Source organism: Capra hircus, chromosome 13 (assembly GCF_001704415.2).
Source record: "Capra hircus breed San Clemente chromosome 13, ASM170441v1, whole genome shotgun sequence".
Classification (NCBI taxonomy): Eukaryota; Metazoa; Chordata; class Mammalia; order Artiodactyla; family Bovidae; genus Capra; species Capra hircus.
In genome coordinates this window covers 2,247,594-2,269,958 of record NC_030820.1, presented here as the reverse complement: position 1 = coordinate 2,269,958, position 22,365 = coordinate 2,247,594, and the positions used below count along the sequence as shown (strand labels likewise).

At 44.7% G+C, this 22,365-nt stretch overlaps 1 protein-coding gene across 1 annotated transcript in view; it reads left to right on the top strand.

Moving 5' to 3' along the window:
• The window catches only part of PAK5 (p21 (RAC1) activated kinase 5), a 115,133-nt gene extending 94,161 nt beyond the window's left edge, over nt 1-20,972 (top strand). Inside the window, exons 5-8 of the mRNA XM_018056918.1 lie at nt 1,099-1,225; nt 15,887-16,012; nt 18,013-18,147; nt 20,475-20,972. Coding sequence (XP_017912407.1) covers nt 1,099-1,225; nt 15,887-16,012; nt 18,013-18,147; nt 20,475-20,630 — 544 coding nt within the window. The 3' untranslated portion in view covers nt 20,631-20,972. The remainder of the gene's footprint in view (nt 1-1,098; nt 1,226-15,886; nt 16,013-18,012; nt 18,148-20,474) is intronic.

Here is a 22,365-nt window from a genome sequence, read left to right as displayed (position 1 = left end):
AGCATTGGGAACCCATGTGAGGGCAATTTCTGCTGTTTCTCCACTGTAATGAGGCAGTGTTTCAGTCACGACCCCCAACAGCTCTGAGTCAGCGGTAGACCAGCTGAAAACAAAACGATGCTAGGGAAGACACTGAGCATTTCTCACCAGCATTTCAGCTGGCAGATTCCTATTAGTATAGCCAGAGGCCACAGCAACCCTACATGGATATAGATACAGACAGATAGTGTGCGTGTGCGCGTGTGCGTGTGCGCGTCCAAGTGTGCTCGGTCACTCTGCAACCCTATGGACTGTAGTCACCAGGCTCCTCTGTCCATGGAATTCTCCAGGCCAGAATACAGGAGTGGGTTGCCATGCCCTCCTCCAGGGCTCTTCCCAACCCAGGGATCGAACCCAGGTTTACCCACATTGCAGGTGGATTTTTTACCATCTGAGCCACCAGGGAAGCCTGAAGAGAACTGTGAAAGTGAAAGTCACTCAGTTGTGTCCAACTCTTTGCAACCACACGGACTATATAGCCCATGGAATTCTCCAGGCCAGAACACTGAAATGGGTAGCCTTTCCCTTCTCCTGGGGATCTTCCCAACCCAGGGATCAAACCCAGGTCTCCCACATTGCAGGCAGATTTTTTACCAGCTGAGCCACAAGGGAAGTCCAAGAGGAGAACCATGGTCATGCCCATGTCCAAGATGAGGAAAAAGAGACCCAAGGACATTAGAGGACTTCCTCAAGACACCTAGGAGCCATTCCTGGAACTAATATAGCTCCATTCAATGTGTCCTCTCTACAAGACCCTGGCATTGTGTCAGTACCTGGGGAATTACCTGTAAAAGTCCAAGGAAGTGCATTTGCTCTAATGACCCAAAGACCAGACAGTGGGGCTCCCTTTCCTTTAGTTTATACTTGGCCCCTGTCATCGCTGGGTTAGGTTCTGGGAATCAGGTCCCAAAGACTTCCTTTTCCTTCCCTGTAGGTTTTCCAGACATGGACTGGGGAGCATGGACTGGTTCACTGGAACCCAAGGGAGCTACCTCTCTTAATCATTTCAAAGATGGTCTTAAACCTGACCTAGCTCCTTCAATGTGATTTCCTTTCTAGAATGAATGAAGAGCAGATAGCTACTGTCTGTCTGTCCGTTCTGAGAGCTCTCTCCTACCTTCACAACCAAGGAGTGATCCACAGGGACATAAAGAGTGACTCCATCCTGCTGACAAGCGATGGCCGGGTAAGGTTTTCATGTTTGGTCCCTCCCCAGTTTGCTCTGTCACTTCTTCTGTCACTGGTATTATCTTCCCAAGAGTACTTTCTCATAACTCTGACTTTCCATAAGTCACCTACAACACTTTCCAGAGGGCTTACAAAAAGGAAATCACCATCCTCTGTGTCATCCTGTTAGTCAGAATTATCTGTGAACTGAATCTGAAGGATAAGTTTCCACTTTAACAATAAGCATGGGAAGTAATAATATGGAAAGTTCTTTTATTTTCCTGCTACATGGATATTTTTGTTGGTGGGGATAAAATGACTTTTCTAGGACGTGTCCACCCTATTCATGTCTGCAGTATCACTAAGAGTCCCTACAGATGACAAATTCCAGTACTGTGTGTGTGTGTGTGTGTGTGTGTGTGTGTGTGTGTGTGTTAAGTCTCTTCAGTCTTGTTTGGCTCTTTGTGACCCCATGGACTGTAGCCCACCAGGCTCCTCCATCCATGGGGTTCTCCAGGCAAGAAAACTGGAGTGGGTTGCCATGCCCTCCTCCAGGAAATCTCCCGTACCCAGGGTTCAAACCTGTGTCTCTTATGTCTCCTGCATTGGCAGGTGGGTTCTTTACCACTAGTGCCACCTGGGAAGTCCTTTGGGAGAGTTTAGTAAAGGTATTGGTAGATCAGTCAAGAGGAAGCGTCATGAGGACCAGGGCAGTTCTCTAGGATGGAACACTGATCTTGCTACCCCATGCCTGAAGAGGTAAGGTGTAGAACTCGGGACTGGAATCTGGAAGTAGAGATTGTTGCAGGAAGAGGCTGCCTGGCAGGAGCTCTGAGCCTCATTGGAAGCCAGACCCACAGTGAACCTGCAGGTTGGGAGCTGGGCCAAAAATAACCCAGCCTCACTCTGCTCCTTCCTTCCAGGCTCCCGCCGGAGCCCTGCATTGACTGAGTCCAGTTGGAAGCCATCAGCATGTCAACAGAAGTTAATCTCCCAGGGCTCAGAGAAGGGAGGACCTAGATCTAGAAGGATGAATGGAAGATATCCGCCGCACTGATGTATCTCTAGGCTCAGATTTCTGGACTTCCCATCACTGCAACCTACCCAGAGAATTCAGTTGAAACTTACCAGCCACACCAGGGTACAAAACACCGTAGAACAACAGCCATGAAAGGAATGAGTTGATGTTCCCTGGAAGACTTAGTTAGAAGAGTTTTGAAGTTTTGCTATTTAGGCCCTTTCCATGGAGTCACGAAAAGAATGGAATACAATTTAGCGACTAAACAATAATCTCCCTAAACTCCCACCAGATGTAATAGCTCCTGGATGAATGGAGCCAGTGTCCCTTTAATGCGCCTGTCTTTTACCACCCAGCATCCTCGCTCACATGGAAAACATCCATGTCACATCAGAATTGCCCAGGAATGAGCAGAGGGTAGCCAGAAAGAGCTTCCCAAGCACTTCAGCTTTTCTTCACTAAAAAAAAAAAAAAAAAAAAAAATGTTGATTTTATTGCAGAAAATCCAGCAAATTCAGAAAAGTATAAAGGATAAAACAAAGATCACCCATAATCCCATTTTCCATATTTCCATGTATACATGTGTATCTTATATAAGCATGCATGCATGTTAAATCACTTCAGTCATGTCCAACTCTGTGCAAGGTCCTAAGGATGAGTAAAGCAAAATCGCTAATTTCATTCAGTTTATTCTAAGCATCTAGGGGTGTGATCATAAAGTGAAAGTCGCTCAGTCGTGTCTGACTCTTTATGACCCCATGGACCATACAGTCCACGGAATTCTCCCAGCCAGGATACTGGAGTGGGTAGCCTTTCCCTGCTCCAGAGGATCTTACCAACCCAGGGTTCGAACCCAGGTCTCCTGCATTGCAGGCAGATTCTTTACCAGCTGAGCCACCAGGGAAGCCTGAGAAGACTGAAGTGGGTAGCCTCTCCCTTCTCCAGGGGATCTTCCTGACCCACGAATCAAACCAGGGTCTCTAGCATTGCAGGCAGATTCTTTTCCAACTGAGCTATCAGGGAAGCCCTGATATCAGGGTGTGATCATAAACAGATAGATAAACATATAAATAAAATCACCACCAGACAGGCAAGGTGATACGTTCTAAGTTTTCTATGAGTCGTTGATTTAAGCCAGTAAAGAGGGTGGACAGTAGAGAGTCTGCAGAGGCTGTCAGAGAAGGCCCCTCTGTAGGGGGTGGTGACAACAGAGACTCAGAGAGCGGGGCCTGTGGCCATCAGGACTGAGTGCAGTCCCGGAAAAGGAAGCACAGCATGTGGGGCGGAGCTTGGCTCTGTGTGTTGGCCAGAGTGAGCTCATCCACATTTCAGAACAGGGCTCCCTATTGACTCCACTTACTACAGAGAAAGGAAACTTTGTTTCTTAAAAAGAGAGCAGAGAGGGAGTGTGACTACTCCAAGAAAAGGCTGAGAGTATCATTTATACTAACATATTGGAGTTTTTTATAGCATTCTATAGTGCAGGAGATATATTTGTTTATTGTCATAATAATGAATCACATGATTTTAAGTCAAAGGTCATTTTAGCATTCTCACTTGGCTCTGAGAGTTGGCTGGCCTCAGTGTAGGGACTTGTCAGATGAGACATCTGTACATTCTCTTCGGGCACACATCAGGTACACGCACTGACTGGTGACCGCACGCTTCGCTGGGACTGTCCTCTGGCACCCTACCATCGGGCTTCTCCACGTGGCCTTCCTCAAGGCATGGGGGCTGGGGTCGGCGAGTGTCCCAAGCAAACAAGGTGGGAGTACAGCATTTTTATGACCTCAGAGTCTCATAGTGTCTCTTCCTCCAGATTCTGGGGGAAGAAACATAAAACCCTCCTGAGCGGGAGGAGAATTGAATCACATGATAAGAAGATCTCAGGGGCAGTATTGTTGTTGGCGATTTTGGAAATATTGTCTATCACACAGGTATGCTGGGTTCTCATCCTGTTGGGAGATATTGCGCATCATCAGTCCCGAGAGAACTGCAAGTTAAAACTATGAGATATCATTACACACCTCTAAGAGCAGCTAAAATGAAAAGTAGTGATAACACCACTGATTCATACACTGCTGGTACAGATGTAAAATGTAGAGCCACTCTTGACAAATGGCAAAGCAGTTCCTTTCAAAACTAAAAATGGGCTTGCTACTATGTGACAGCAGTCTCACTCTTAGGCATATATTCCAAAGAAACTGAAACATATTTCCACATATAAGCTTGCACGCAAATGTTTACGGCACTTTTAGTCATCATAGCCCCAAACCAGAAAATATGCAGATGTCCTTCTGAAGGTGAACGATGACTAAATAACCTGTGGTGTGTTTATACCAGGGAATACTACCCAAAGGAAAAAGAGGAATGAACCAGTGACGCATTCATGAATTTGGATGAACCGCAAGGAAATTACACTGAGTGAAACAAAGTCAAACTCAAAAGGATGCACAGTGCATAATTCCACTTACGTAACATTTGTGAAATAACGTAAATATGGAGATGTACAGCAAGTTAGTGGTTGCCGGGGTTGCAGATTGGGAGTGTGTGCTATAAAGAGGTAGCATCATCATTTTATGGTGATGTTACTGTTGGTTATCAATTTGTGATAGTAGTTGTATAAGACTACAATGTGATAAAATTGCAGAGTACACAGACACACACACACACAACATACACAAGTGAGTTCATATATAACTAATGAAATCTGAGCAAGCTCTATCGACTGTCCATCAATTTCTTGGTGTTGATATTGTGCCATAGTGTATGTGAAGTGAGTGAGTGAAGTCACTCAGTCATGTCCGACTCTTTGCGACCCCGTGGACTGTAGCCTACCAGGCTCCTCCGTCCATGGGATACTTCAGGCAAGAATACTGGAGTGGGGTGCCATTTCCTTCTCCAGGGGATCTTCCTGATCCAGGGATCGAACCCAGGGCTCCCACAGTCCAGGTAGACGCTTTAACCTCTGAGCCACCAAGGAAGCCCTCCATAGTGTATAAGATGCTAATATATAGGGAGAACTGGATGCACCTTTCTTTGCAACCTCCGATGAACCTATATACATTTCAAAATGTGGGCCAAATTGAGAGAAGAGCATGGAAACATATACGTGACCATATGTAAAATAGATAGCAAGTGAGAATTTGCTGTGGGACACGGGGAGCCCAACCCAGTGCTCTGTGACAACACAGAGGGGTGGGGTGGGGAAGGAGATGGGTGGGAGATTCAGAAGGGAGAGGCCATGTGTACCCTGTGGCTGATTCACATCGAGGTACGGCAGAATCCAACAGAATATTATAAAGCAGTTATCTGCCAATAAAGAAAGTAAAAAAAAAAATAGTGAATTGCTTATGTTTAAGAGGATGAATCCTTTCTGGCCTCCTCAGAGACTATAAGGGAAGTTATTTGTTATCAACTGAAAATAAATTGTTCACTATTTGTTGATGATAGAAATAATATCTAGTGAGTCACTAATTTGTGTTAAGCAGGAGTGTTTAAAGAGTGATGTTGGAGGTTTGAAAAGGAAAATAAACAACATGTTATAGAGTGGTTGTAAGGATTACATGAAGTAATTAGTATAAAGCCATGAGAGGTAAACCAGGTGCAAGGTAGATGCCCAAAATGAAGGCTACCCGACCCCCAACCCTTGCAGTTAAAAGTTGAGTAAATTCATCCATGATTTTTGCTTGGCCTGGGGTTTACATTTAAGAGATGATACTTAGGGGCCACTAGATAGTGAGTGACTAACTCTTATCAAATTCATTGGCTGAAATGGAAATCAAACCCATATCTTCCTAAGCCCAATGAATGCATCTATTAAAAAGAGCCATTTACTAGTGATCTTTGTAGTCTTTTTACTATAAATTGGTTGCCACACTTAAAGAATTAGGAAATTTCACACGAAATTTCAGATTCCTCTCTCACTTAAAAACACCATTTCTGACTTCACAGAATGGAGGTGGTATGATGGGGATGAATAGCATCATGGCGCAAATGTTGCTGGTGCCCCACTCACGTGATGCCATGTCAGCCCTCACTAACTCCATCTTCAAGTGCCACCACTTGCATCTCTTTGCTTGGGGACTTTCTCTGGACACTGTAGTCTGCTCTTCCAGTACAAAGCAGACTAGAAATTCCAAAGGAGTTAGCCTCCACACGCCCCAGAGGCAGGCCTGAAAAAGTGATGGGAACTGATGTATGAATACGAGTTGTCGCGCCCTTGGGTGGAACAGCCCTGAGGACACCTTATGCGCAGTCTCCCAGACATCCTCGACAGGGTAGAGCTCTCGTCCCCAAGGTGGCAGCTTGCTTGCTGATTAGTCCTTGAATGACTGCCTTCCCTTTCCTGTTCTAGTTCTCCATGTCACTGCGAGTGATCCTCGTGTCTCCCCAGTACATGACTTACACTGAATCCTTATCTCAGCATTTCCTTCTGGGGGAGGAGGGGCCCAAGCTAACATAGTGCCAGAAAGAGCAAGTATGTTTGTCCCCTTTCTCCTATAGGATTTGAAGTCAGAGTCAAAGAATAAGTAAGGGGGGCTAGATTGGCAACCAGAACCTGTGAATGTTCCACAAGCCCTCTGCGGGGGCCCCTGACAGTCGGCTGGATGTCAGTGGCTCTTCACCAAGGGTGTATGCTCCTCGTTTTACAGTGTCTCCACCAGCTCACTTAATTCTTTGGTATTATTTTCCTGGATCCTCAAATTGTTAGAATTTTACCTTTAGAAGAAGACCTGAATATGATCTCCCAAAAGTTCTTCTTAAATAAAGGCTCAGGCATGTTAGATAGCTTGCTCACATTCATTCCTTTCCAATAGTCTCTGAGACAGATGCAAACACTCCCATTTTCTAATGCAGGGAGCACAGCATGAAAAGTCAGGAGACCCCAGGGCTGAGTTTTCACTACTACTGTTGTACAGTTTGGGGCAAGTTGCTACCATGCTCTGAGCTCCATCAGAAGGCAGAGGGGCTGCCTGGGGCTTCCAGGCCTTTGTGGCTCAGCTGCTGCAATGCCTTCCCTCTCCTCTAGGCTTTGGCTGCTGAGAAAGCTGCCCTTCAGCTGTAGCCTTCATCATCAGTCTGGCCCTTCTATTACTTCTCTCAGTTCCTTTATTTGGGGATCATTGCTCTTTTTAAAACAGGTTCTCAGACTTCAGCGACCATTAAAACCCCTGGAGACCTTGGCAAAAATATTCCTGGGCCCTTGTCTCGGATATTCTGATTCAGTCAGGCGGGGTGCATCTCTGAGAAATCTCCAGCTGATGATATCAGTACCATTGCCTTTAGGAAGGGCCCAGGAACAAAGGCACAAAAGCATCCATCTTTCTGCCTTAGCAAAAACCTGGAGCAGATGTAGCAGTTCTTTAGAGCCCAAACAATTCACAAAACAAGGGTTTTACACTCTGTTTTAAACTTATCTTATGGGTAGAGTCTCTTTTGCTCCCCCTCTTGCAAGTTTTTGTGGGGCCCTGACTGGTGTCTCAGACAGTAAAGAATCTGCCTGCATTATAGGACACCCGGGTTTGATCCCTAGGTCAGGAAGATCCCCTGGAGAAGGGCATGGCAACCCACTCCAGCATTCTTGCCTGGTGAATCCCATGGATAGAGAGCCTGGCAGGTTAGAGTTCATGGGGTCCCGAAGAGTCAGACATGACTGAGCAACTAACACTTTCTGACTCCTAGCCGGAATGCGTTGACATGGATAAGAGCTCAGGTTTAAGTAGTAGCTTTGTCTGAGTTCTAAGCTCCAGTTCCTTGTCTGGCCCCTGTGGAACCAGCTACATCTCCTGATTGGGGGTGGGCAACATGCTCACTTCAGTTCTCTTCGTAAGGTTTATGTGGTTTCCTAAGTACCTGCATTGTACAATTCTATCTAACCTAAGGCTCAGCCTAAAGTCTCTGTGATTTGCTTTTAAGAACTGCCTACAGTGTTTTATTATACTCATTACTTGAATTTTCTTTATCTACTTGCAGATTTATTTGGATGAATGTTGGGTGCAATTATGTTCTTTCAGAAAATTGTCTCTTTTATGTACTTGGATGAGTAAAAGAAAAATCATGCAAAAGCACTTATACTCCTACAACAGAAGATCAGGACTGGCTTCCAAGTGTTGAGTTTCAATTTCTGATCTTACATTTTGTCAGGGAGATAATTATTAGTCTCTCAGGCTTGGTATCTTCTTTTAATGTCTGTGAAAAGAAAACCACATTAGAGATACTGAAATTAAAACTGCCAATACCAAAATGTTGATATGTTCACCTCCTTAATCATTCAGGTTTCTTAAATTTACAGGCAAACAAAACATATTGGCAAAATTGTCCCTGCTCTCCTATCTGTGTAATAGAGTTGCAAATTTACTCATGCTTGGGCTTTGGAAATAACCACACACACACACACACACACAGACACACACACAGACACACATAATTATATAGCTTCTCTCTTTCTTAAAATTAATTGTGACTTCTGCATAAAGCCCCAGTGGCTAGAAAATTTTTTAACTCTATTTTAATTCAGTCTATTAAATTTAGCCTGCTTATACGATGTAAACATTGTTTATCAAGTGGAACTGATTCCTTTAAAACCTGTCTTTCAGATTTGGCTTCCACCTTTTCCTTCTTTCCACCTCCCACCCCATCCTCCTCAGAACGGAGACAAATGGGGGTTGTGGGACCTTGGGGCGAAGGAGGCACAATCCATCTTCTTGTGTCAGGGACCATCTGATGGTCCCTGCCTTATCCTAACAGCCTCTTCTGCTACCTGGGCCAGTGACCAGTGAGCGTTAACTGGTCCCATCAGCTGCTGGACTTTCCAGGAAGGCTTCTCTGCAAAATTTCACTCCAGCCTCTTTCCTCAAGTCTTCTTTTAATGTGTATTTGTTTGCATAGGTCTTAGTTGTAGCACTCAGGATCTTCTATCTTCACTGCAGCCTGAGGTATCCTTTTAAGTTGTAGCACATGGAATGTTTCTCAGTTGTGGTGTGTGGGATCTAGTTCCCTGACCAGGGATGGAATCCAGGTCCCCCCTCCCCCCATTAGGAGCTTGTAGTCCTAGCCACTGGATTACCAGGGAAGTCCCTCTTCCCTCAAGTCTTGAAAACTATCCTTGGGACTGGCCCTCCTGTCAGCCATAGGCTTGTGCTGGCGCTTCCCCGTTCCTTCACTAAGATCTGGAGGAGAGAAGCTTCTAGACCCCTGCACACCACACAAAGGCCATGTGGAAGCCAGTAGCATTGCCTCAAGTTCATTTCCACCCACTCTACTGTGCCATCTCTCCATCAAGGCCATGTTGGGCACACCCAAGGCTAGTGCAATGGGGTTTCATCGCTGTATCTATGCACGCATGCTCAGGCGCTCAGTTGTTTCTGACCCCGTGGCCTGTAGCCCACCAGGCTCCTCCATCCATGGGCTTTTCCCAGCAAGAATACTGGAGTGGGGTGCCATTTCCCTCTCCAGGGGATCTTCCCGACCCGGGGACTGAACCCGCTTTCACATCTCCTGCATTGGCAGGGGGGTTCTTTACCCCTGAGCCACCTTACTTCTGTTGTGCTTAGTTGCTCAGTCGTGTCCAACTCTTTGTGACCCATGGACTGTAGCCCACCAGGTTCCTCTGTCTGCAGAAATTCTCCAGGCAAAAGCAATGGACTGGGTTGCCATGCCCTCCTCCAGGGCATCTTCCCAACCCAGGGATTTAACCCAGGTCTCCCACATTGCAGGCAATTCTTTACCGTCTGAGCCACAAGGGAAGCCCAAGAATACTGGAGTGAGTAACCTATCCCTTCTCCAGGGGATCTTCACAACCCAGGAATCAAACCAGAGTCTCCTGCACTGCAGGTGGATTCTTTACCAGCTGAGATACCAGGGAAGCCCCTTATCTATACCCATTGTTAACATGTTGCAAATTTCTCATGCTTGTTGGTTAATAGCCACTGTTTCCATTCACTGGAGTGTTATCCCCCTTGAGCCCAACCCTGTATCAGGACTCCTTTTGCCTCATTAAAGATGGTAATGGCCTCAGGATAACTCCACAAATGTGCTCAGCTTAATGTCTAGATTCTGAATGGTCTAGATGAATCTGGTTATTGAATATGTTTACTGTTACCTCTGAACATAGATGCATGTGCCTTCTCTCCCTTGTTTGTGTGGGGGTGTGTGCTACTTAGATATTTTTAAAGCTTGAAATGGTTAGAAGTGATTTATAACAAAGAATCGGGGCCTGATATAAGTCACTGTTCTTTGTCCTGTTCTGCAAATAATCCTAGGCTAAAAGTGATGGGCTATAAGGGTTTTCACTTCTCAGAACTGTAGATGCTTTTTACAATAGGGCAACAAGAATTATGGACCAGCTGCCGTGGCCACAGGCCACTCTTTCTGTTTTTGCCACACCATGTGGCTTGCAGGATCTTAGTTCCCTGAGGAGTGGTTGAACCCAGGCCCCAGCGATGAAAGTGCCAAGTCCTAACCACTGGACTGTGAGGGAACTCCCAGGGCACTCTTCTTTATACCACATGGAAATTATATGGTCTGAAGCATCTGGGTATGACTCTTGATATGCCAAAGCAATTGAGAAAAATCATCTCTCTGTTAAACCAGCTTTCTCTAACATTCCATCTGGAGCAATCCAATTTGATGGAGTCCCACCCCAAACCACACTCCCCAAGTCTTGGCCTGATTGGTGAGAAGATCATGAATAAGGAAATGGAAAAAGAAAAAAAAAAAAAACACTGATAATTTCCAAAACATTACCTCCATTTCATCTGTGTTACAGCTTTGATTCTAGAAGCAGTTGTCTTCGGTAAGTCAGTGCTGATTTTAGAAGGAAAAACAATGTATCTTTGTCGTGTAATCTCCTGTCTCATGTATGTGTGCATATTGTATATGGACAATCTTGTGTGACTCTTTGCAAGTCTTTGAACTGTAGCCCTCCAGGTTCTGTTGTCCATGGGACTTTCCAGACAAGAATACTGACGTGCGATGCCGTTTCCTCCTCCAGGGAATCTTCCCAACCTAGGGATCAAACCCATGTCTCCTGTGTCTCTCTCCTGCATTGCAGGCAGATTCTTTACCCACTCAGCCATTGGAGAAGCCACATTCTGTATATAAAAACTCATATATATGTCAGTATCAAATAAAGTCGATCAATAGCATGCATTTTGTGAGTACCTACTGCTTTCCCCGATCTTAACAAACACAGTATGGTTTCACAATTAAAAGACAGATCTATTGCCCCTGAGCAATGTCATTCCTAGCTGGAGTGACAAAATCAGCACTGGAAAACAGTTCAAAGTTAAATGAGTGCTAAATTCTCACAAATTTGGAGATCAGGTAGATCAATAAGGGCTCCTAAAAAAAATTCTAGAGAAGGTGAAAAGTGATCAGGGCCTTGAGGTATGCTTAAGTATTGAATATGCTTTCCCACCAAGTTTAGGAAAAAGGCAAAGATGTCCCCTTCCGCCATTCTTTTTCAACAGCATACTGGAAGCCCTAGCTGATGCAATAAAATAAGAAAAGGGATACAATGTATACAGATTGAGAAAGAAGAAATTAAAACTTTGATCATAGATGACATGATCACCTATGTAGAAAATCTGAAAGAATCAACAAGAAAAACTAGAACTAATAAGTGAGTCTAATAAGGTTGCAGGATAGGAAGGACTCAGTACTGTCAAGATGTTCTTTCCAACCTGACCCATAAAGTCAATATAATCTTCAGTCAAAATCTCAGTGAGTTGTTTTGTAGGTATTGACATATTGATTCGAAAGTTTATCAGTTCAGTTCACTTGCTCAGTCATGTCCCACGCTTTGCAACCCCATGGACTGTGGCACATGAAGCTTTCCTGTCCATCATCAGACCAATAAAACAGACGAGACAGCCCAGGAATAGACCCACATAAACAGTCACCTGACCTTTGACGAGGGCGTAAGGGCAGCAAAGGACTTCCTAGGCGGCACCAGTGCGAGAGAACACGCCTGGCAATGCAGGCGATGCCTGAGACGTGGGTGCGATCTCTGAGTCGGGAAGATCCCCTGGGGAAGGGCATGGCAAGCCACTCCAGTGTTGTTTCCTGAAAAATCCTATGGACAGAGGAGCCTGGCAGAGTCACAGTCCATAGGGTCACAGAGTTGGACCCAACTGAAGACAACACAATGGAACAAAGACTGTCTTTTCAACAAACGGTACTGGAACAACTGGATATCCACATGCTCAGAAAATAAATCTAGACATGGACCTTACACCCTTCACAAGAATTAACTCCATGTCGAAACATATACTGGATGGATGTGTAGTTTTAGAATGAAGGAGAGAAATCTGCATTAAGCCTGGGAGGGGAAAAAAACGTATCTAGCAAAAGCACATAAAAAGAGAAGAGGTGAGCGCTGGGACCTGAACTCCAGGAAGCCCCAGTATTAAGGTGTGGGCAGCAGAGACAGAGCCGGAGAAAAGACTGTAAACAGTTCAGAGATGTATAAAGAGAATCAAGGGAGAATTTGTACCTTAGAGACCATACTTTTGATTTATGGCAATTTTCACTTCAAATGACCATTCCGAAGCATTTTTTAATGCATTCGGTTATCACCAATAATCCTAAGTAACAATCCTCTCCAATCAGATCAGGTCGTCATGAGCAGGAATCAGGCCTCCCAGAAATAAACTGAATCCTGTTCACCTGGAATATATAACCTGATGGGGTTCCTAACTATGCGATGTGTTTTTAAGAGTATTCTTAAAAGCTCTGGGCAAGAAATCTCAGGGGCTTCTTTTTGGCTGACCTCTAAAATAAACAAATATGTGCATGCACTATGGATAATTAAATTGAACACTTTGAACTCCTAATAACTAACTGTTAACATTCAATTTCTATGTCCATATTTCCATTGGCAACTTGAGTTATCCTGAGAGAGGAGGAAAACCAAAAGAAAAGGGGAGCCTGTGCCTACAGCGCTGTTCCAGCATCCTTTACAAGTGGGGTCTGGCAATAATTCAAAAATAGAAATGAGGTTGGTTATTTGAATCATCTCAGGGTACTTAGAAATCCAAATGTGTTCAGTGGAAGAAAACCTAAACTGTAGCAGTTTGTACAAAACTCGCTTTGTGACTAGCAGTTTATTTGCACTAAAGCATCATCAATTCAGTTCAGTCTCTCAGTCGTGTCCAACCCTTTGTGACTCCATGAATTGCAGCACGCCAGGCCTCCCTGTCCATCAACAACTCCCGGAGTTCACCCAAACTCATCTGCATCGAGTCAGTGATGCCATCCAGCCATCTCATCCTCTGTCATCCCCTTCTCCTCCTGCCCCCAATCCCTCCCAGCATCAGAGTCTTTTCCAATGAGTCTGCTCTTCACATGAGGTAGCCAAAGTACTGGAGTTTCAGCTTCAGCATCAGTCCTTCCAAAGAACACCCAGGGCTGATCTCCTTCAGAATGGACTGGTTGGATCTCCTTGCAGTCCAAGGGACTCTGAAGAGTCTTCTCCAACACCACAGTTCAAAAGCATCAATTCTTCGGTGCTCAGCCTTCTTCACAGTCCAAATCTCACATCCATACATGACCCCTGCCTTGACTAGATGGACCTTAGTCGGCAAAGTAATGTCTCTGCTTTTGAATATACTATCTAGGTTGGTCATAACTTTTCTTCCAAGGAGTAAGCGTCTTTTAATTTCATGGCTACAATCACCATCTGCAGTGATTTTGGAGCCCAAAAAAATAAAGTCTGACACTGTTTCCACTGTTTCCCCATCTATTTCCCATGAAGTGATGGAACCAGATGCCAGGATCTTCATTTTCTGAATGTTGACCTTTAAGCCAACTTTTTCACTCTCCTCTTTCACTCTTATCAAGAGGCTTTTTAGTTCCTCTTCACTTTCTGCCATAAGGGTGGTGTCATCTGCATATCTGAGGTTATTAAGATTTCTCCTGGCAACCTTGATTCCAGCTTGTGCTTCTTCCAGCCTAGCATTTCTCATGATGTACTCTGCATATAAGTTAAATAAGCAGGTTGACAGTATATAGCCTTGATGTACTCCTTTCCTATTTGGAACCAGTCTGTTGTTCCATGTCCAGTTCTAACTGTTGCTTCCTGACTTGCATATAGGTTTCTCAAGAGGCAGGTCAGGTGGTCTGGTATTCCCATCTCTTTCAGAATTTTCCACAGTTTATTGTGATCCACACAGTCAAAGGCTTTGGCATAGTCAATAAAGTAGAAATAGATGTTTTTCTGGAACTCTTTTGCTTTTTCCATGATTCAGCGGACGTTGGCAATTTGATCTCTCATTCCTCTACCTTTTCTAAAACCAGCTTGAACATCTGGAAGTTCACAGTTCACATATTGCTGAAGCCTGGCTTGGAGAATTTTGAGCATTACTTTACTAGCGTGTGAGATGAGTGCAATTGTGCAGTAGTTTGAGCATTCTTTGGCATTGCCTTTCTTTGGGATTGGAATGAAAACTGACCTTTTCCAGTCCTGTGGCCACTGCTGAGTTTTCCAAATATGCTGGCATATTGAGCATAGCACTTTTACAGCACCGTCTTTCAGGATTTGAAACAGCTCAACTGGAATTCCACCACCTCCACTAGCTTTGTTCATAGTGATGCTTTCTAAGGCCCACTTGACTTCACTTTCCAGGATGTCTGGCTCTAGGTGAGTGATCACACCATCATGATTATCTGGGTTGTGAAGCTCTTTTTTGTACAGTTCTTCTGTGTATTCTTGCCACCTCTTCTTAATATCTTCTGCTTCTGTTAGGCCCATACCATTTCTGTCCTTTATCGAGCCCATCTTTGCATGAAATATTTCCTTGGTATCTCTAATTCTCTTGAAGAGATCTCTAGTCTTTCCCATTCTGTTGTTTTCCTCTGTTTCTTTCCATTGATCACTGAGGAAGGCTTTCTTATCTCTCTTACATTAAATGGAAGTAGTGGCCTTGAATTTTGATGAGTTTCTTGTTTTGGGTGCATTATATTATTTCATGATTGCATAAAAAGATAGCAGGAGCTAAACATTTGCAAGTCAGTCCTGGTGGGGCCATGAGAGTTTTTTTCAGTAAAATTGGTTGTGCTTTTCCAATGAAAGGGTCTGAAAGCCCCTTTTCTGATATATCCAAGGCCTGTGAATGATAAGATGATTTTGCTTTGAAACTGAAACTTTTATTATATTTCTACATTTTGAAGCCAGTATATTCTGAAGATTTATGTTGTCGAAATATAGTTGATTTACAATGTTGCCTTAATTTCTGTTATTTGGCAAAGTGGTTCAATTGTATGTGTGTATATGTGTGTGTATATGTCTTCTTTTTCATATTCTCTTCCATTGTTGTTTGTCACGATACTGAGTACAGTTCCCTGTGCTACACAGCAGGACCTTGCTGTTTGTCCATCCATACACACCCTTTGCATTTGCTGATCCGAACCCCCCATCTGCGCCGCCCCCCCCCCCCGCCCCCTGCAACTACAACTCTGAGTCTGTTTCTTTTTCATAGATAAGTTCATTTGTGTCATTTGTTCTAGGTTCCACATACAAGTGATACCATATATGGTGTTTGTCTCCCTCTTTCTGACTTACTTCATTAGTATGCAAATCTCTAGGTCCCTCCATCTTGCCCCAAATGTTGAAGCCAGTATTTTTAAATGGTTAGTTTGTTGCATTCCTTTCCTTTTCAGATCAAGCTGTCTGACTTCGGTTTCTGTGCTCAAGTTTCCAAAGAGGTGCCGAAGAGGAAATCACTGGTTGGTACACCCTACTGGATGGCACCCGAGGTGATTTCTAGGCTGCCATATGGGACAGAGGTAAGGAGGTGGTGGTGGTTGCTGGGGAGGGCAGGGTCTGGCTGAGATGCAAGAGTTCTGAGCTCGTTAATGACCCCCGGGGACCAGCTTGATGACCTTTAACCCCACGTTCGATTGCCGTTCACTAGGCTTTTCACAGAGCAAGCTGTGGCAGAAGAGAGTCTGTCCACCCTTGGGGTGTCACGACAGCATTGATCGAGCAATGTGCTTAGGTCCCAGATGGGCAGTGGGGAAGAGGCACTCCAGCTCTCATCTAACCCCCAGGGCCAGTGCAACCTGAAAAGTGGCTGGAGACTCACAGATGAGCAGGTGTGTTCAGAGGATACAGGGTCAGAGAAAGCTCCACAGATTGGGGTGAATATTTGGGTGAGAAATAATGTTTTCCTATTGCAAAAAATTATATATGAATATTGAAACATATTTTAAAATATGGCACAATTTCTGTTTGTTCTGGAAAGGAAATAACCTCTTATAATCTATTTTTGTTGTTGCTGACTTTTAAATTTTTTTAAATTGTCTTTCTTATTGAATGATTCTTTAAACTCTACAATTTACAATTTTCAAAAAATTTCACACATATGATTCCATATAATCCCATAGTAACCTTCTGGGTTTTTTTTTAATGCTCCAGTCCCCTTATTGCCCCTCCCTCCTTCCCTCTTCCCACTTGTAACCATAAGTTTGTTCTCTATATCTATTAGTCTGGTTCTTTTTTGTTTTATTCACTGGTTAGTTGCATTTTTTAGATTCTGCACATAATTGATGTCATACAATATTTGTCTTTCTCTGTCTGACTTTCTTCACTTAACATAATACCTTCCAAGTTCATCTGTGTTATTGCAAATGGTAGCATTTCATTCCCTTTTATGACTAATGTTCCGTTGCATATATACCACGTCTTTTTTTATCCATTCATCTGTTGATGGACACTTAAGCTGCTCCCATACCTGCTCCTAATCTATTAAGGGACAAGGTTTGGATACATAAAATGAGGAGCAGAAGTGGAGGAGCGCCTTCGGGGGAGGGACAGTGTGAATAAAGCTCTGAGACACGCACACACAGGGAGGCAAGGAGCACATTTGCCTGGGCACACGGTGTTTCCCCACCCTGTGGTGCAGGAGGCAGTCCTGGGGGGCAGCCGGAGGCGGGGTCGTGGGCCAGTGAGCAGAGGACAGCAGCCGGATTGCCGGCAGACTCTCCTTCCCTGGTGTGCTGCCCTTGGATAAGTGTGCCTCTTGCTTATCTCCCCGTGGTCCCGAGAGCATCAGCTCTCAGTGGAGGTCACTTCTGGGCGAGAGCAGGAATGCAGCTAACTGATAAGAGGTGTAATGAGGAACGAGGGAGCCGCCAGGGTCTGGGAATTTGTAGCAGCCCTGGCACCTCATTGCCCTGACTTCCCATTCTTTAACCGGGAAGGATTGCTTGTCATCTCTCTCTATCCTTTCCTCCAGTCCCTGACAATGGTTTTACAAAATGCAGTTTTGTGTACACCGCTTCAGAGTGATAAAACACAAAGGGAAAAACCTAAATATGGCAGCAAAGAACTTTAAAAATCAACTTAATAAAAGAATCAGGATATATTGTGTTGTGCAGCGTAGCTCTTTGGAGTTTGTTATAAATATGCCAAAACCTTTTCTTATTTTTTTATGGTTTAAATGTAATTTTCTTCTCTGTTTGTAACATAAAACTTTGAATGGTTTTCTCATCTGACCTGATGAAAAACAGGATTTTTTTAAAAGGTTCTGAACTTCAGAGTAGTAAGACATTCACATGTACCTAACTGTCAGAATCTTCACTGATGCTGCCTTTAAAAAGCAGGCGAAGACCAGTAGCAAACACTTGGCCACTCAACCGTTCAGCTGATAAATCTGAATTGTAGATTTTGAAAAGTTACAAATACCGTATGAATTTATGAATGAGTATGAATCTACTGGGTTCCCTGGCCATCCTCAACCTTTCAGAAAGTTCTCTTTGCCTGAGATAATCACTGTGCCTAACAGGTGGACATCTGGTCCCTTGGGATCATGGTGATCGAGATGATTGATGGTGAGCCCCCCTACTTCAACGAGCCCCCCCTCCAGGCCATGCGGCGGATCCGGGACAGTTTACCTCCAAGAGTGAAGGACCTGCACAAGGTGAGAATCCATTGCTGAATTTCTACATCGTTCTTTGATTTCTCCCTCACTCTGAAATGTTAAAACTGGGAGGAGATCACATCTGGGAGTAGACCCTGGTTTCTAGGCATGGACCTTGTTTTGTTTTTTTTTTAATTTACATTTTAGTCACTTTAAAGTGTTCTGTTAGCTTCTGCTGTACAACATCAGGAATCAGCTATAAGTGTACATGTATCCTCTTCCTCTTGATCCCCCCTCCCACCCCCCACTTACCCTTCCGGGCCGTCACCGAGCACCAGACTGAGCTCTCTGTGCTGCAGTAGCTTCTCATTAGCTGCCTGTTATGGAATTAGAGTTATTGAGTTCAGGTCTCGGCTCTTCTTGTTCACTCCCTTGGGCGAGTCAGTCTGCCCCTCCCTCTCTGAAGCTCCTCTGTGAAAGTGGGCACATAAGCTCCCCTCCCATGGATGGGCGCCTCTAAGCACTTCTGCGCTGGGAATTTAAGGCACGCTGGGGGGTGTTTTAATGACGAGGACATCCCAGCCCAAAGCCCCACACTTCCTGACTCTCAGAGGGGTTGCATTCCAGTTGGGGAAGCAGATAACAAACTATACACAATGGGTGATCAAAATGATTTTAGAGAGTGGTACACGCCAGGAATGAATAACACGCTGTGACGCGACCAGGGGGGCAGGAAAGGATTTGGGAGTTCGTTTTGGCTGAGGGTTGAAGGGTGTCCTGTCAAGGGACTGGAGGCTGATTGGCAAAAAAGAGCAAGTCATGCAAAGATCTGGGATAAAAACATCCCATGTGTAGAGGGGAGCAGTTCGAAGACCCTCAGCCAGGGCAAAGTGAGCAAGGTGAAGGATGAGGCATGTCAGAGGGTGGACAAGGGGCTACATGGTACAGGGCAGTGAGCAACATGGAGAAGGAAATGGCAACCCACTCCAGTATTCTTGCCTGGAAAATTCCATGGATGGAGGAGCCTGGCGGGCTACAGTCCATGGGGTCGCAAAGAGTGGGAAACAACTGAGCGACTTCACCACCAGCGAGCAACATGGTGAGGGAACCAGCGAGGATCTTTCCTGGTTTCCAGGCATCATCAAGTAGAGCCAAGCTCAGAAAAAACGATCCTAAGTCAGCAAACCACCACTGTGTGGCCACCAGTGGGCTAGGCTTGCTGAGAGAGCTGTTTCCGCAGATTAGCCCTAAAAGTACCGACCATCCCACTACCCCCCAGATACCAAGAGGGAGAGAATTGTTTGTGACAGCATCCCCTCTTCCCTCATCCCTACCCCTTAGGGAAGAGCCCCTGGAGAGTCACTCATGTAGCCTGGGTGGACCTGCAACAAAGTGGGGAAGCTGCTTGAATTGAACAAGAGCGTGAAAATTTTACAACATTGGACAGGTTAAATAATGCGCTGTTCTCAGTAGTGTCTGAATCTTTGCGACCCCCTGGATTGTAGCCCACCAGGCTCCTTTGTTCATGGGATTTCCCAGGCAAGAATGCTGGAGTGGGTTGCATACCCTCCTCCTGGAGATCTTCTCAACCCAGGGAAACTGGGTAGGAGTATGGAATATATAAGTGTGTGTGTGTGTGTTTTAAAGAACTACTGTAAAACATATGCTTTTTATGTACTTGAGTGTACACAAGCTATACTGTAAAAAGTAAATTATGAGAAACTAAAGGACAAATGCTATCTGTTGTCACATTCCTTAGGGAAATTTGTTTCTTTTCAAGAAAGGAATTCCAGGAACTTCCCTGGCAGTCCAGTGGTTAAGACTTCCCTTCCAGTGCAGGGGTTGTGGGTTTGATCCCTGACCTGGGAGCTAAGATTCTATAAGCCTTGAGGCCAAAAAAATAAAAAGGCATACGGCAGAGGCAATACTGTAACCAATTCAATAAAGACTTGAAAACTGGTCCACATTAAAAAAAAAAGTCTTTAAAAAAAAAAAAAGGAATTGCACAAAGCCTAGATGGTTGCGTGGTTAGAAAAATAAACAAATAAAACTCATTCCATATTTATAACACTGTTCATCAAATGTGTGTGACCAGCATCTGAACATAGTGGGTGCACCGTAAGAGCTGCTGTTGTCTCTCATTTAGTACATATCTTTGTTGTACCATCATTTACTCCTAGTATTTCAGGTTTGAAAAAGATAAGGAAAACAGCGTGTGTTAAGAAAGGCAATGCCTGCGTTTGCTCGCATGGGCTCTTTCTTCAAGCTGACTTTCTGGACTTTGGCGTTGTGGGCAGAAGGCTCTCCCGGGAGTTTGCTGGGAGGCCACGCGGGGGGCCTGGGTCGTCTGGCTCGAGTCCTCAGGAGGCCGGCCTCTGTCTCCGCAGGTCTCCTCAGTACTGCGGGCGTTCCTAGACCTGATGCTGGTGCGGGAGCCCGCTCGGAGGGCCACAGCGGAGGAGCTCCTCAGACACCCGTTCCTGAAACTGGCGGGGCCGCCGTCCTGCATCGTGCCTCTCATGAGGCAGTACCGGCATCACTGAGCGGAAAAGTCACGGAGGTGACGATGCAAGAACAGGTCAGGAGAATGCAAGGAACCGGAGAACATGCAGCAGGCCTGCGAGCCCAGACCAGCTGACTGGTGGGACCTTGTGGCGACCGGCAGGGCTCGGCAGACCAGGGCGTCCTCTTGTGTCTTCAACAGGCGTCTCTCCACTGACAGCTGGCACGGTCGTTTGGGACATGGCTTTAATGAGTCATTATTATATTTTTCAGCCTTTCATCCAGCAAATCAGAAGGACTCAGTACAAACTCCGTTATGGTATATCCTAGCCACATGCAGGGTAACACATAGGATTTTCTATATTGAAAGAATACTTTTCTGGTAAAAAAAAAAAGAAAGAAAGGAAAACAAAAAGCACTTTTTTCTTAATGGTAGCAGTGTAATGTATTTTGCAATGAATTTGTAATTTTTCTGTACGATAGTTTTGATAATTTATAGTACTTTGATGTCACGTAGCCATTGTATCAGTTGAAGTAATACCTGTTTACTAGCAAAAGTTTGAAAAAAGTCTTTCCTACTTTTTTATCCCTTTCAGAGAACCAACGATTCTTTAGGAACTTTGAATACTGAATGACTCTCAATCACCGTCAGCTTTAGTAGAATATCTTTCTTATCTTAACAAGTGTCTTATGTGATGGAAGAAGACTTCAGAGTGATGGTGATGGGGGTGGGTGCACATTTCATTTATCCAGCCAAAAATAATGCAGTGAAATTTGAGCCACGATATACCACCAAACAGAGAAGGCAATGGCACCCCACTCCAGTACTCTTGCCTGGAAAATCCTATGGATGGAGGAGCCTGGTAGGCTGCAGTCCATGGGGTCGCTAATGGATACGACTGAGCAACTTCAGTTTCACTTTTCACTTTCATGCATTGGAGAAGGAAATGGCAACCCACTCCAGTATTTTTGCCTGGAGAATCCCAGAGACTGGGGAGCCTGGTGGGTTGCCATCTATAGGGTTGCACAGAATCAGCCACGACTGAAGTGACTTAGCATAGCATAGCATTAGCATACCACCAAAAATATTCCTTGGGAGAAAACTAAATATTTTGAAAAGTCACATTTTCCTTCAAACCTATTAGTAGTAGTAAACCATCTTTTGCACGGCAGTACGTTCCCCCGGTACCTTCTCTTAAATGAATATGACATCCCCTTGTGGCCAAATTTCCCCTCCAAGGAGCAATTTCAGTTCTAGGATGGTTCGATGTATCTGTGGGAGGTGCTGAACTCCATGTTCTGCTCCTTCGCCATCTTGATTCAGCACCCCAGGGCTAGGGTCATTTGGACTTCATTCCTGAATTGAATGTTTCAAGAAGACTGTGAGAATTCCAGTCTCACAGAAGGAAAAGAGAGAGAACAGGGCAAGATGTTTGGTTTTGTTTGTCACTGTTTTTAAAGCTCTGTACGCTAGCACACCAAACTCTTGTCTGTGCTTACCTTTGTACCGCAGTATTCATTGCTATTGTTTCTGTACCGTACTGGAAGTCTGGACTCTAGAGGATGCGTTAGGAAAAGGGGATTTTTCCCAGGTGTGATCTGAATTCAGTTGTGACCATGTTATGTGTTTCTGACATAGGAGAGTTGTGCTGCTGACTAGATCTTCTTGAATGTTGATAAACCTGAATGACTACTACAATACATTTTGTGTTGCTTGTTGGAAGAATTTGCATGTTAACTGTAGGCCAATATAGATTTGCCTTTTAAACTCTGGAA